Source organism: Gymnoscopelus braueri (genome assembly GCF_963280865.1).
Source record: "Gymnoscopelus braueri genome assembly, chromosome: 16".
NCBI lineage: Eukaryota > Metazoa > Chordata > Actinopteri > Myctophiformes > Myctophidae > Gymnoscopelus > Gymnoscopelus braueri.
Genome location: NC_137616.1, coordinates 29,490,053 through 29,505,177, shown reverse-complemented (window position 1 = coordinate 29,505,177; position 15,125 = coordinate 29,490,053). Strand labels below are relative to the sequence as shown.

At 46.1% G+C, this 15,125-nt stretch overlaps 1 protein-coding gene across 4 annotated transcripts in view; it reads left to right on the top strand.

The window, feature by feature from the left end:
* gphnb (gephyrin b) overlaps nucleotides 1-15,125 on the top strand; it is a gene marked incomplete at both ends in the record, with an annotated part of 141,236 nt that overhangs the window by 94,842 nt on the left and 31,269 nt on the right. Inside the window, one exon of one of the 4 annotated variants that reach the window (XM_080452463.1) lies at nucleotides 12,768-12,809. The exons of the other annotated variants lie outside the window; for them this stretch is intronic. Within the exon in view, the coding sequence (XP_080308589.1) occupies nucleotides 12,768-12,809 (42 nt within the window). The remainder of the gene's footprint in view (nucleotides 1-12,767; nucleotides 12,810-15,125) is intronic. 4 annotated transcript variants of the gene reach the window in all.

The window sequence follows — 15,125 nt, the reverse complement described above, 5'->3', positions numbered from 1 at the left end:
GGCTGCAGTATGAAGCACCCTATACAGTAACTCAGGCTGCAGTATGAAGCACCCTATACAGTAACTCAGGCTGCAGTAGGAAGCACCCTACAGTAACTCAGGCTGCAGTATAAAGCACCCTATACAGTAACTCAGGATGCAGTAGGAAGCACCCTACAGTAACTCAGGCTGCAGTAGGAAGCACACTACAGTAACTCAGGCTGCAGTATGAAGCACCCTATACAGTAACTCAGGCTGCAGTAGGAAGCAGTGCACACTACAGTAACTCAGGCTGCAGTATGAAGCACCCTACAGTAACTCAGGCTGCAGTATGAAGCACCCTATACAGTAACTCAGGCTGCAGTATGAAGCACCCTACAGTAACTCAGGCTGCAGTAGGAAGCACCCTATACAGTAACTCAGGCTGCAGTATGAAGCACCCTACAGTAACTCAGGCTTCAGTAGGAAGCACCCTATACAGTAACTCAGGCTGCAGTATGAAGCACCCTATACAGTAACTCAGGCTGCAGTATGAAGCACCCTACAGTAACTCAGGCTGCAGTATGAAGCACCCTATACAGTAACTCAGGCTGCAGTATGAAGCACCCTACAGTAACTCAGGCTGCAGTATGAAGCACCCTATACAGTAACTCAGGCTGCAGTATGAAGCACCCTATACAGTAACTCAGGCTGCAGTAGGAAGCACCCTACAGTAACTCAGGCTGCAGTAGGAAGCACCCTACAGTAACTCAGGCTGCAGTAGGAAGCACCCTATACAGTAACTCAGGCTGCAGTATGAAGCACCCTACAGTAACTCAGGCTGCAGTATGAAGCACCCTATACAGTAACTCAGGCTGCAGTATGAAGCACCCTATACAGTAACTCAGGCTGCAGTAGGAAGCACCCTACAGTAACTCAGGCTGCAGTATGAAGCACCCTACAGTAACTCAGGCTGCAGTATGAAGCACCCTACAGTAACTCAGGCTGCAGTATGAAGCACCCTACAGTAACTCAGGCTGCAGTATGAAGCACCCTATACAGTAACTCAGGCTGCAGTTTGAAGCACCCTACAGTAACTCAGGCTGCAGTAGGAAGCACCCTACAGTAACTCAGGCTGCAGTAGGAAGCACCCTATACAGTAACTCAGGCTGCAGTAGGAAGCACCCTACAGTAACTCAGGCTGCAGTAGGAAGCACCCTACAGTAACTCAGGCTGCAGTATGAAGCACCCTACAGTAACTCAGGCTGCAGTATGAAGCACCCTATACAGTAACTCAGGCTGCAATAGTAAGCACCCTATACAGTAACTCAGGCTGCAGTATGAAGCACCCTACAGTAACTCAGGCTGCAGTATGAAGCACCCTATACAGTAACTCAGGCTGCAATAGTAAGCACCCTACAGTAACTCAGGCTGCAGTATGAAGCACCCTACAGTAACTCAGGCTGCAATAGTAAGCACCCTATACAGTAACTCAGGCTGCAGTATGAAGCACCCTACAGTAACTCAGGCTGCAGTAGGAAGCACCCTATACAGTAACTCAGGCTGCAGTATGAAGCACCCTACAGTAACTCAGGCTGCAGTATGAAGCACCCTACAGTAACTCAGGCTGCAGTATGAAGCACCCTACAGTAACTCAGGCTGCAGTAGGAAGCACCCTACAGTAACTCAGGCTGCAGTATGAAGCACCCTACAGTAACTCAGGCTGCAGTAGGAAGCACCCTATACAGTAACTCAGGCTGCAGTATGAAACGAGTAGTGACAGAGTTTCATTGATATAGCAGAAGTGATCACACAGCAGGAACATGAATGATTTAGACTGTGGCTGTGCATGGTCGCACCGTTCCAATATCAAAGCGGCGAGCCGCGGAGGGCCCGATCAATAGTACTAGTGCTACTGCAGCCTGTTAGAGTAGATCTATGCGTCTCCTGTGGGGCATTATTAACAAATAGATAAGGGAATTGTTTGATCCATTATGAATAGTGCATATCTGTCTGGAAGGAGAAAAAGGTGTGTGTGTGTGTGTGTGTGTGTGTGTGTGTGTGTGTGTGTGTGTGTGTGTGTGTGTGTGTGTGTGTGTGTGTGTGTGTGTGTGTGTGTGTGTGTGTGTGTGTGTGTGTGTGTGTTCTGTGCCACAATGCATTGGTCCAGCCGTTCACAGAGAGGAAGACGCACTGTGTAGTAGGCAGGGGTGATGGCACTAAAGTCCTCTGGGTGCATGGCTCTGTTGGCTCACTCTGCCAGCAATCCTGTATTGGGGATTGATGTGCAAGTGTGTGTGCGTTTGTTTGTTTGTTTTTGGAAAGCACTCGGCATCACTCTGAGGATCTCAAATGACCCTCTGACTGACCCCTCGGACGCACCGCGGAAATAGCTTTAACGCGCGCGCATGTGTGTTTGCATGCGTGTGCCTGTGCAATTGTATTATGCTTACATGTGCATATGGGTATGCACGTATGTGCGTGCATACTATATTGATCTGAATATTGACCCGAACCCGGAATCTCCTGCATAGAAAACTAAATATTTACCACTCATCCACATGGGAATCCCCGCTAGCCAAGGGGGGATATCAGACTTCTGGGTTTAAGACAGGGCTAATGTACTACTGTAACACCCATCTGTTGTTGTTATTGTTGTTGTTGTTGTTGTTCTTTTGTCCCTGTCACTGACAAGCCCTGCGGTTTGGTATTTGGGAGGGTGTAGAACAACCACTTCTCCTCCGATACACATGGAGGTGCCTGCCGCTTCTTTTCACCTGGCAGTGAGGAGTATCACCAGGTGGACATAACGTGTGTGGAGGAACATGCTATCCCACACAGTTCCAATCGGTTGGAGTGACTAGTGGCTCTTTTTCCGAGTGTTGTGTTAACCACTTAAACCCTATATGGTTGACCGGAGTCCCTCAGGGCTCTATACTAGTGTATTTTCTGTTTTCTGTTATTGTGGGGAAAGCTTTCGCTGAAAATAGCCGATCGACATGCTCAAGCTTGTAGATCTGCTATTTTCCTGCGAAAGCTTTCCCCACAATACGGATGCTGGGGTTTAAGTAGTGTCCTGTCCAGGGGAAGGATTGGATCGCGACATAAAGTTTGAGAACGAAACCCAGTTTTTATTTTAGGTTTGCAGTTTTACATGATGTGACTTCAAGTCACATCATGTTTCGGGTTCAAATAAGGCTCTCGGAACCTAATTTGGGCCCTGCTCAGGAGATGCAATCCTAGCTGAGTTCGAGGAACCCAGTTGTGAGCTTGTAGATCTGTTATAAGTTATGACAGGGGGTAGTTGGGTTATAATGAAAATGTAAACACGGGGGGTGGGGGGGGGGGGGGGGCTGAGCAAGAAAAGACATCCTGCTGAATGTTTGGGGTCTGTTTCTGCCTTTTCACTTTTTGACTTTGTGTTAACGTCTGTGGTGAGCCCGTGCGTGTGTGAGTGTGTGTGTGTGTGTGTGTGTGTGTGTGTGTGTGTGTGTGTGTGTGTGTGTGTGTGCGTATGCGTGTGCGTGTGTGTATGCAGTGTCTATGGCCTGTCAGGTGCAGACACGGAGGCCTGGCAAGGAGTGTGTAGAATAGATGCATTTCTGTTTTTACAGCATGTCGTCATTTCCAAAGGGTTTGTTCTCCTGTGGAAGAGATAGATTGTCCCTCGCGTGTGTCTGTGTGTCACTGATTAAGCCTGTGTGTGTGCGTGTGCGTGTGTGCGTGCGTGTGTGCGTGTGTGTGTGCGTGCGTGCGTGCGTGCGTGCGTGCGTGCGTGCGTGCGTGCGTGCGTGCGTGCGTGCGTGCGTGCGTGCGTGCGTGCGTGCGTGCGTGCGTGCGTGCGTGTGTGTGTGCGTGTGTGCGCGCGTGTGTGCGCGCGTGTGTGTGTGTGTGTGATAGGTCTCCTCCAATGCAGTAAGGCTCGTAAAAGTGACTCCTCCTCCTCCTCTGCCCACTGGAGGTGCTGAGGATTTATGAGAAGAGAGTGGGGGGAGAGAGAGAGAGAGAGGAGAGTTAATGAGTTAGAGAGCAGGAGGAAGAAGAGGAGGGTGAGAAAAAGTCTTGAGGTGAAAGAGGGAGTGATAAAAAGAAATAAAGGGGGCTAAGATGAATTTATAAAAATGGGAAATGACTTTTACGAGAGAGAGAGAGAGAGAGAGAGAGAGAGAGAGAGAGAGAGAGAGAAACAAAAGGAAAGAGTGCAAATATGATGTACACAGTGAAATAAGGAGTGTTACTTTAACTCTGAAAAGGGTATAAATGTGACACTGCAGATTTCAGCCGGACTTCTGCTGCATACTCTCTCTCTCTCTCTCTCTCTCTCTCTCTCTCTCTCTCTCTCTCTCTCTCTCTCTCTCTCTCTGTCACTCTGTCACTCTCTCCATCTGTCCGTCTGTTCGTCCATCTCTCTGCGTACACCTGTACGTCCTCTGGGCTTGGGGGGGTCCACTGAGAGCGCCCTCATGTATGTTTAGGTTCAGGCGGGGCTACATCATCTTAAATCAGCATCAGAGACAGAGGGACGGACAGAATGCCGGGGGATGGGGAAGGGGCGAGCTAGAGAGAGAGAGAGAGATGGAGAGTGACATCAGGGACAAGAGAGGAGTTACATCCGCTCTCCATGTACAAACAGAAGCGCTGAGGCTCATGGGAGACACACACACACACACACACACACACACACCCTTACTATACATGCACAGTCCTCTCTCAGTCATGCGTGTGTGATTTAGTGCAGAACGGCACCGTATGTGAAGCTATAGTCTCCCTTTCCTCTCTCTCTCTCATTTCCTCTCCTCAGAGCTCTCGCTCTGTCGAGCATCCTCACCTCTCTAGCCTTCCTTCCTCATTTCATTCTTCTCTCGCTTCGTCCACCCTCTCTCTCTCTCCCCTTGCTCTGTTGCTCTCTCTCTCTCTCTCTCTCTCTCTCTCTCTCTCTCTCTCTCTCTCTCTCTCTCTCTCTCTCTCTCTCTCTCTCTCTCTCACTCCTCCTCCTCACCCCTCAGACTGTGTGTGGTGTTAAGGGTGCTTGTGTCCTGTGCATGTGTTGTGTCTCTCATTCTGTTGCGACTCCAGGCAGAAGATGGTAAGTCCAATGTCTCTCCCTCTGCATATGAGTCTGTCTGCAAAGTAGCGATTGTAGAAGAGTGTGTGTGAGGCATGCTTCTACGTGTGTGTGTGTGCGTGCGCGCACGCGTGTGTGTATTAATGTGTTCTGTGTGTGTGAACGAGGTGGGCTTGTGAGCCTGTAAATGATGCCATGTAAATGATTTTGTTCTGTAGGAATGGCTGTGTGTGCATTGCAGGGAGTGTACGTTGTGTGCGTGCCCAAGTACACGTGTTTGTGTGAGTGTATGTGTGTGTGAATTTGCTTTTGAGTTGAGTGTGTGTGTGTATGCGCGTGTGTGTGTGTGTGTCACTTCAATTTGTATGCATAAAGGTGTTGTTTATACATGTATGTATTGAGCAAAGGTGCTGTTGTGCGTTTAACTCTGAGACTGTATGTACTGTAAATGTAACCAAATGGACCCGCACACTCACAGAGCTAAATTAACAGGATTTTTTACTGTGCTTGAAGAGGGTGCACGGTCGGCCTCAAGGAGGCCGTGGTGGAGTCTGGGGGTGGCTGAGTAGGCGAGACGTTGACTAAAGCTCAAACCACTGCAGGATGGGTGCTGAGCCACAGAGATACAGGAGGTACAAGTGCTTCACATGTCTGATGTGGTGAAGCGTGCGTCGCTGCAGAGCTGACAAGGATGAACACGGTTACATAAAGACACACCGAGAGGAGGAGGAGGGGGGGGGTAATGTAGCAGCCTCACAGGGCTCCACACGTCAAAGCTAGTCAGTCAGTAAGTAAGCCTGTTAACCAGTCAGTCAGCCTGCCAGCCAGGCACTCCTTGCTGGTTAAGTGTGGGAAATGCAAGCCAGATAGGAGCTACTGCTGAACCTGCCTGCTAACACTTGATGCTATAATATTTTAAGAATGTAGCTCTTTAGCTGATACTCTAGCTGATACTCTTCACAGTTCACGCAGAGTGAAGCATGGTATACCATAGTATACCATCATCGGTGCATGTCATTGTCTATTCACAGCTTTGGCCATAAATATCGTTTGTGAAAACATTTCTGATGATGACATTTACCCATTGATGGCCTTATTTTTTAGATTTCATGTTTGTTTACATTCACTCTAGTTAGTAAGTAATTAAAACATTACCGAATGTACCCAATGGAGTCACTATTGACGAAGCATTGTTGCACGCTTAATAAGCATGTTTGCATTTTGTTAGCAAAATGAATCAATCTTTTTTCCCGGGACTGTTTTCGGCTAGACTTATTTTATATGATAGCGTAACTTTGTCACAAAATTTACAATTATGCAATTTTAATGTGTGGGATTCCCTACCTCAAGTAGGGATGGGAATCGAGAGCTGGAATTGTTAGCAAATTGGAATCGTTAACTTCGAGAATCGACATTGTATGCCTCTGCGCTTATCAATTCCTTTTATCATTCCCGGCATGTTTTTCTTACAGTTGCTCATTGCAAAACAATGATGTCATGTGTCTATTGTGCTGTAAAGGAAAAGATAAAGAGTATTGTAATGTATTTAAAAATACATGAAAAAATATATATTAAATGTAATTATTTATAATTATTATTATAATTTGAAACTGTTTCTGTTTCTACAGTTGAAAACCTGTACACTTTTACTTCCCTGATAAATTATCAGGACTCAGTAAGGGAATCCATAAAGAATCTGACCGATAAGCAGAATCACTAATGGCATTGGTGTCAATAACATCTTATACATTCCCATCCCTCTAAAGCAGGTTTCAAGTAACTGCAAGTCAATTTTCTTAACCTACTGAAGTTAATGGCTTCCTCGAAAATCGAATAAACCGCATTACGCTTTGGGAGATGGTAGGTAGGTCGGTAGGTAGGTACTTTATTCATCCCAGAGGGGAATTAAGGTGTTACAGCAACTCTCATATAGATACATCAATGAAAACACATTATAATAAATAAAATAAAACATCTAAAATAGGCATGTAAGCATAGTCAACCTACAATATAAAAAAAACGACGGACCAAACACTACTAAGAGTCCGATGGCTTGCATCCCACATCCCCCATCCTAATCAGCCCGATCAAGCCAACCAGATGAGGAATTATACAGTCCTTTTGCTGCAGGCAAAAAATATCTCCTATAGTGCTCCTTCTCGCAACTTGGGTGTAACAGCTAAAGGAGCTTTTCTGCCCTGCCACAGTGTCATGTAGGGGATGGGAGGGATTGTCCATGATGGCCAGGAGTTTAGTCTTCATCCTGCTATTGGCCACCTCCTCCACAGTATCCAAGGTGGTACCGAGTACAGAACCAGCTTTCTTGATAAGCCTATTCAGCCTCCTGCGGTCGCCTTCCTTGATGCTACCCCCCCAACCTACCACCGCATACAGCACTGCTCTGGTCCCCACTGAGTGGTAGAACATGTTCAGCAGAGTTCTACACACACCAAAGGAGCTGAACCTCCTCAGGAAGTAAAGACGGCTCTGGCACTTCTTGTATAGGACCTCTGTGTTCCCAGTCCAGTCCAGTTTATTGTTCAATTGCACGCCCAGATAGATACTTGAAGCGCTGGACCACCTCCACATCCTTTCCCTCGATGGAAACGGGAGACGAGGGGGGAGCCCCCTTCTTCCTAAAATCCACCACCATCTCCTTCGTTTTGGCAATGTTGAGGAACGGGTGGTTCTGTTCACACCACGTGTAGTAGCTGTAGCTGTATAGTTCCTGAAATCTGAGGTGTAGAGGCTAAAAAGTCATCTGGTCATCAGTATTATCACTGGTTCATCAGTAATAACATGTATACTGTGACTCATAGTCAACAAGAAAGGGGCGCTCAGTGGAAGGCAAATCTCTGCCAGGAGGCAAAGGCCAATAATACTTAACACTGCCTGACACAGTAACGTCAAACTGCATCTCTCTCTGTCCGGTGCGCGTACACCCACTTGCGCTGAGTATGTTGTCATGTTCAGTGTGTTGGTGTTAATCAGACATGGGTGTCATAGTTGCAGCAGTTTGTCATTGCTTTTGAAAAATATTTAGGACAAACGCAAGTACATACAAACACACACAGGGAGCAAAAACACTATGTCCGCCCTGCCCTCGGCCTGGCAGTGATGACAAACATGCCAGACTAGAGACAGTAGGTTGAATTTCCACTTTTAATATGAACCCTGTCATTCTGTAATGAAGAGTACATGTAAAGATCTGCCATTGCACACATCTTCCTCACAACAGAATGGTATTGGTGACGTTCCCTTTTAATAGTAGTAAGAAGTATGACGGTCAAAGCTAGAGAGGTCAGACAATAGATCTGAAAAAGAAAGAAAAGCACAAAGTGCGTCACAAGAGATGAGTGCACACCAGGCACCACAGGAAAACAGTGGTTTGGCAGGTATTCTGTTTCTAGAGATGCTCATAGACACTAACACACTCTTGACTGGGGGAATTGATGCTGAGACGGTGACACCGTCTTCTCCTTGTGCAGTCAATAGGAAAGATGACAGCTTTCAACAAATACCTAGGGAAAAGCAGTGTGGTCCTTGATGCAACTGTGGGGAAAGATTGAACCCAGCTAAATGCCAGGCCCAGAGTGTCATTTAACAGCATTGATCACCGTAGATCATTGGTTTGTCTATGAAGCATGGAGAATGGACCGGCACTGGCCATCTGGCTAAGTCACTAGCGACGCTGTTGCCATCTCTTCTTATGCCCATTGATGTTGCGATGTTAGCGTTGCTTAGTATTTGAAGATGTCACCATCACTGCCTGTAGAAAGAGCAGTTATAAAGCTGCCATGGAAAATGGTTCTTGCCAGCTAAATGATGGGTGCAGAAATATTGCGCTGGCATGGAGATGTCACAGTGCCTTAGGCTCCCGTTGAGGATGCCAAACGTGATGTGATGGAAAGTGTATTGTTCTAGAGTGCCACACACCAGAAGAGAAGCCGTATCTTTGGCCAAAAGCGGCTCTTGCAGTCTCTGCTTAATGGATTCACATTCAGCACCCCACTTTGTTTGGCTCGTGGTCTCTATAGTGCATTTGGGTCAAATGCATTACGAGCTGTGTGTGTGTGTGTGTGTGTGTGTGTGTGTGTGTGTGTGTGTGTGTGTGTGTGTGTGTGTGTGTGTGTGTGTGTGTGTGTGTGTGTGTGTGTGTGTGTGTGTGTGTGTGTGTGTGTGTGTGTGTGTGTGTGTGTGTGTGTGTGTGTGCGCGCGTCTATGCACGGCAGTTGTCGTGCATTATTTCTATTTCTTCTATTACTCATGCCTACTAACTCCAACAGGGTTTGCCTCAAGGCATTAAAGCTGCAATCTGGACCTTTTTATGAATAAACATGACTTTGACCAAACTGTATGGCATAGTATGTTATTACATAACTAGTACATCTGGTTGGAGGTGGTCTCCCTGCTCTTCTATTGATGCAATTTAGACCCTGTGGTCAGGAAGGACCACTACTTGTTGAAAGGTGGTATTATTGCCTCTTGCCTGAAGCACAAGTGCAAAAATACCTCCCCTGCCCAAGAGGGCGTTCCGTCTCAGCTCAGTAATGGAAATGTATTCTCCCGTGCGGCAGACCTGGGTTTGAATCCCGGGAAGCTAATAAATCTTACAGATTGCAGCTTTAAGCCAGGTGATGAGTAGATTGCAAAATAGCATTGGCTGGAGAGAGAGAGACTTAGACAGAGCAAGAGGAAGCGAGATAGGCAGAGATGGAGACTGAGAGAATAAGAGACGGAGAGAGAGAGAGAAAGAGAGAGACAGAGAGATAAGAGAGAGAGAGGAATTGAAAGCGAAGAGACAGAGAGACATTGGAGATGGAGAGATAGACTACAATAAACGAGAGAGAGATTGGAGTTTGAGCCTGTATACAGTGTGACCAGGGTTTCAACTGGTGTTACTGGCTTTTTGCTGATGAAACTGGTAGATTTGAGCTATAAACATTATTCTATACTTTGGCTATTCAAAACTAGCAGATATACAAGCTCATAGCGCGGCACCGAGTGCCACGCTACGAGCTTGTAGATCTGCTATTTTTGAAAAAAAAAAAAAAAGACAGAGAGAGATTGGCGAATGAGCCTGTTTATGACCAGCGTGTGTGTTTCAACTAGTGTAACTGGCTTTTTGCTGCTGAAACTGGTGGGCGGCGCAACACAGGCCGCGTCATATCAGCTCATTGTGCCACGTTAATTCTCGCTCTCCTCCGCACCAGCAAGCTCACTCAATACCTCATTAATCTTTAATGCAAGTGGACACGGCGATACCGAGACAGACGCTCAGGGAGGCGAGCCAACTGGGACGTGATGAATGGAAGGGATGGACAGCGTCGGAGGCCAGTGGGCTCTGTGTATCATGCACTGCGCGTTGGCCCATTCCCCTCAGGGTGTCAGTTGGCTGGAGATGTCTGTCACGGGCCGTCTGCTGCCGCTGTTAGACTGGCCATGAAGCCTGGAGGCAGAGTCACTCATGCAGCACTTCCTGGTCAGGGAATTAAAGTCCACCCCTCCCTTCATTATGTAGCCAATTTAATCGCTTGAACTTAGCTTCAATACCATGAGAGCATGTTTTAGTTGCTTCGGTTGAAAGAAGTGTTGTAGCAACAATTCAAGATTTTGGACATTGACTGATTTTGCAGATATGAAATGAGCTTCTAGCTAAATCCAGCATATTTACATGAAATCATGCATATTGATTGTATTAATATGCACTGTCCTGGAAATAAATAAAGTAAAGTAAAGACTCGTTATAACTTATTGCAAATTATAGCTGTCCCACGTTTATGTCCCATATATAAACCTGAAATCGCCCTAGTCTACTGGGGGGCAAGGCGTAAAAGGCGATAGTCCTTGTTGTTTGTGTCCATTCTCCATGTGATTACTGTACAGTACACATTAAGCAGCTGTGTGTGTGTGTGTGTGTGTGTGTGTGTGTGTGTGTGTGTGTGTGTGTGTGTGTGTGTGTGTGTGAGTGTGAGTGTGTGTGTGTGTGTGTGTGTGTGCGCGTGGGTATACATTGTAATATTGACTAATTGATTGATGATCGCATTGATTGTAATGTTATTGTGTGATAATGGTATCCTTGATCGTTGTCATTAATCCCAGGTTGGCTTCATGATGGCTTCAAGTGCTTTGGCAACAATCTGTAACAATGTAGAAAAGCAAGTCTGGTCTCTATGTGAGGGTTTAACATGCAGATGCACTTACTGTTTCATTATGTACTGTTATATATCTCCTATCTTCTAAAAATGTACCAAATGGATTGGATTTTCTTTCACCTTAGGTCGTAAGAAAAGACACACGCATGCACGCACACGCGCACACACACACACACACACACACACACACACACACACACACACACACACACACACACACACACACACACGCGATGCTTCGTTCTTTTACACCCTAACAAACGGGCACACCTTAACTTTAAGTAGATTTGTCGCACAGGACAGATTGACGGTTGACGCATCAACAATTTTTGCAACTTTGTCAATGTTTCCAATGAAGCCTGTTCTTATGTTGTGCTGGTCAGACTGGTAATTCCCTGCTGGCTCCTCTGTCCTGTCCTGTCCTGTCCTGTCCTGTCCTGTCCTGTCCTGTCCTGTCCTGTCCTGTCCTGTCCTGTCCTGTCCTGTCCTGTCCTGTCCTGTCCTGTCCTGTCTAGAGCCAGACCGATATATTGCAGATATATCAGCCATTATTGAATTTTTTTGACGACATCGGTATCGGCAGTTATAAAGCTTATGTGTCCCACGTATTTGACCACTTTCAACCTGTCCAATTTCAAAATGTCCCTATTTTTAAAAGTTCCAAAGGTTTTCAAAAAATCGAAAAAGTTAGCAGATTTACAAGAACACAACGTGTGGCCATGTGATGCAGTGTAAGCTTGTGGATCGACTGTTTTTGGGAAAAGTAAACTGTTGTGTTTACCTTATACTGTATTTAGTTGTTTGCTTGTTCATCAAATATCGGTCAAAACATCGGTAATAATCACTGGTCTACTCCAAAATCGGGATCGGCATTGGACCCATAAATCGGACATCGGTCGGGCTCTAGTCCTGTCCTGTCCTGTGCTGGTACCAACGCTACTCACTCCATAAAGGCATATTTTTACTTTTTGGGACAATTTTGACCAAACGTCAACATGTGCCTTGAAGGGGGGGGGGGCAAAAAAGTCAGAATATGACTTTCGGGGAATATATGATTTACGATTCTGTGCTTATCGTGACATAACTCGGACGGCGCTGAGTCGGCTCAAAGCAGACTTTGCAACGCTTGGCACGGCAACTCGCTCGCTTTAGCTCGCTTGGCGGTGCTACCAGAGGCTCAAGTCCTCTTGAGACGGCTCGCCTCTGACGTTTTCGGATCGTCAAAAACGCAGAGAACTGCACTTCCGCGTTGCTGTCATGCGGAAGTCCCGAAACATGTGCCTTATTTGCCCTGCCTTCACATGACGTTTGGTCACTTAAGTCACAATATGCCTATAGGGGAGTGTTGGTCGCACCCATGGCTGTCTTGGCACCGCATGTGAGACAGTCGCACATGGTGCTTCCATCTCCCTAAAGACGTTTATTTGTGTGTGTGTGTGTGTGGGGGGGGGTCTGTCTGTCCTGTCCAATCTGTCTCTGTGTCTGTCTGTCTGTCTGTCTCTCTGTCTGTCTACCTCCTGCTCAGCCCGGCTTCTGGCTTCCGTTAACCCTGTTCTCTTCTCCCCCCTTCCCCTCCCTCCCGGCACCAGGCGAGGCTTCCCTCCTGTTCATCCACCCTAAGCATTGCTGAGGTACTCCTGCATGCATTCTAAGAGCGCCGACATTGTATCATGGCATCGGTTTCCCATTCCAAGACACCCCCCCCCTCCCCTTACTTCCTGTGCGGCATGCTTGCTTGCTTCCCCTCCCCTCCCTCTCCTCACCCTTGTGTTTGTGTGTTGTTCTGCCTGCTGTCTGTTACATTACATGTGTGTGTTTACACCTCCTCTGTTAGCGTGTGAATGTGGTCTTCAGTTTTGTCTTTTTTTTGTAGAATGTCCGTTGACCCTTTCTTGTAGACCAGTGGTTCTCAAACGTTTTGATTTCAAGGACCACCATAACGTGTACAAATGGAACCGGAATGGTCCATTCGGTTACTTGCATTTGTATACACTCTCAGAGTTACAGACCTATAAGGGTCCATTTGGAACCCTCTTAAGTAACCCTGAAGGGTCCCTGGACCCCACTTTGAGAACCACTGTCGTGGACTAATACCAATTCCAACCCTTTCACGCTCACTTGCATCCATCTTCACGAAATACACATTACACTCACAAACAAACCTCCATCACCTGGCGTACTCTTTTCTTGGAAAGAGCCTGGATCGATCCTTGTCTTTGGGTGCATTAAAGTTGGCACACAGCATCTCGACCAGTGATAATAGGCATGGCTGTAAAGTATTCCCAGATCAGCGCTCCTGTGCTTGTTACTCCGGTCATAGCCCGGCGATTCTGACCTATAAGTGATGAAGACACGGCCTCAGCGCAGTGGCTCACAATAGTGTTGACACTTGTCCAATGCCATCTCGGGATCCATTGATTACCCGTAATTGCACAGTAATGAAATCTGGAGAAGAGTGTGGGATAGACTCAAAGATAATGTGCGCCTTAAAGGCAACGCTGGTATTCTTCATCTCACTGTTGTGAGATACTCTAAGTTCCACCTAACAGCTACCTTAGATTAAAAACATGTCATGATGATGTGTGGTGAGCGTTTTGGCACAAAATGGCTACCGTGCATCACCCAGGTAACCTAGCGGGTGCCACACACTGTGACTGGTGGTGGTTGAGAGTTTCCTCCTTCACTGTGGAGCACTATGGGTATCAAGGTAAAGCACTATATAAATATAATCCATGATTATTATTATTTATGGTTAAAAATAGAACTTGATTCAAAGCACAAATCAACATGTAATGGGATTAAGTGCTTTCATGGCTAAACGTGAAGAGCCTACTGTATGCCCTCGTGTAGCTAATACAGTACACGTGCAAGACCGTATACTATACACCATCATATCACCAGGACCGGGAATGTTACTATGAAAATGTGATTTGTTTCAGATTATATTTTACCTGCTCCAACTCAGTACCATGATCTACTGAAAATTACTCAAACTCAAATATCTGATTATTTTCAGTTACCTTTGGATTACAGTGTCAGTGTCAAATTGAAAGAGGGTGGAATTATTTATTCCAATTTACAGACTGAAATCCTCACGTCTAAGAAATTATTAGATGTGTATTAGATGTGGAAATATTAAATTACTTTTTATAATCTCCCTATCCTCTTCCAGCATACTTCTGGGTAATCCAACGAGGCATTTTTTTTAAAAACTGCTTTTAACAGTAACTGTAAACGGTCACTGTTTTCCTAATCAGATTATTTAAATCCCATGACAAATTGTGATTCCTCCATCAACCTTACTGGTGACACATGGCAAAGAATCCAACAAAACAAGTGTTTGGTGGGGATCATGGCTCAAACACAGGTTATGGCTGATTTATACAGTACTTCCGCATCGTCCAGCAGCGAATAAAAAAATAGCAGATCTACTACTGTAGCTCACAACGTAGATCTGCAGTTTTGATGGACGACACCCACCGGCACGCAACGCAAACCAAGTATAAATCAGGCATCTCCCTAACCATCACTCCACACTCCTCCAGTCACATGCAAACTAACGTCTCAAACATAACCACGCATACAGCAGGCCGGTCACATCAACTTAACCACTTAAACCCTTTATTCTTAGTAGAATGGACCGAGTTGCAACTCTACTTGGTACACAACTCTACACCAAATCTGATCTACAAGCTCATAGCACGTCGCAACGTGCCGTGTTGTGAGCTTGTAAATCTTCTATTTTTGGACGAACGTTCCCTGCAGAATAGGGATGCTGAGGTTCAAGTGGTTAAATGATTCTTTGCATTATCCATACTGGTTCTGTTTTCCAGTGACCTCTTTTTTTTTTGTGCCATATTTATTTCAAATTTCTTTTGATCTGATTGCGGAATGTGTGTCAGGCCAGTAGTACTGGGTTAGAGCTGTGATGTGTGTATGTGTTGTCT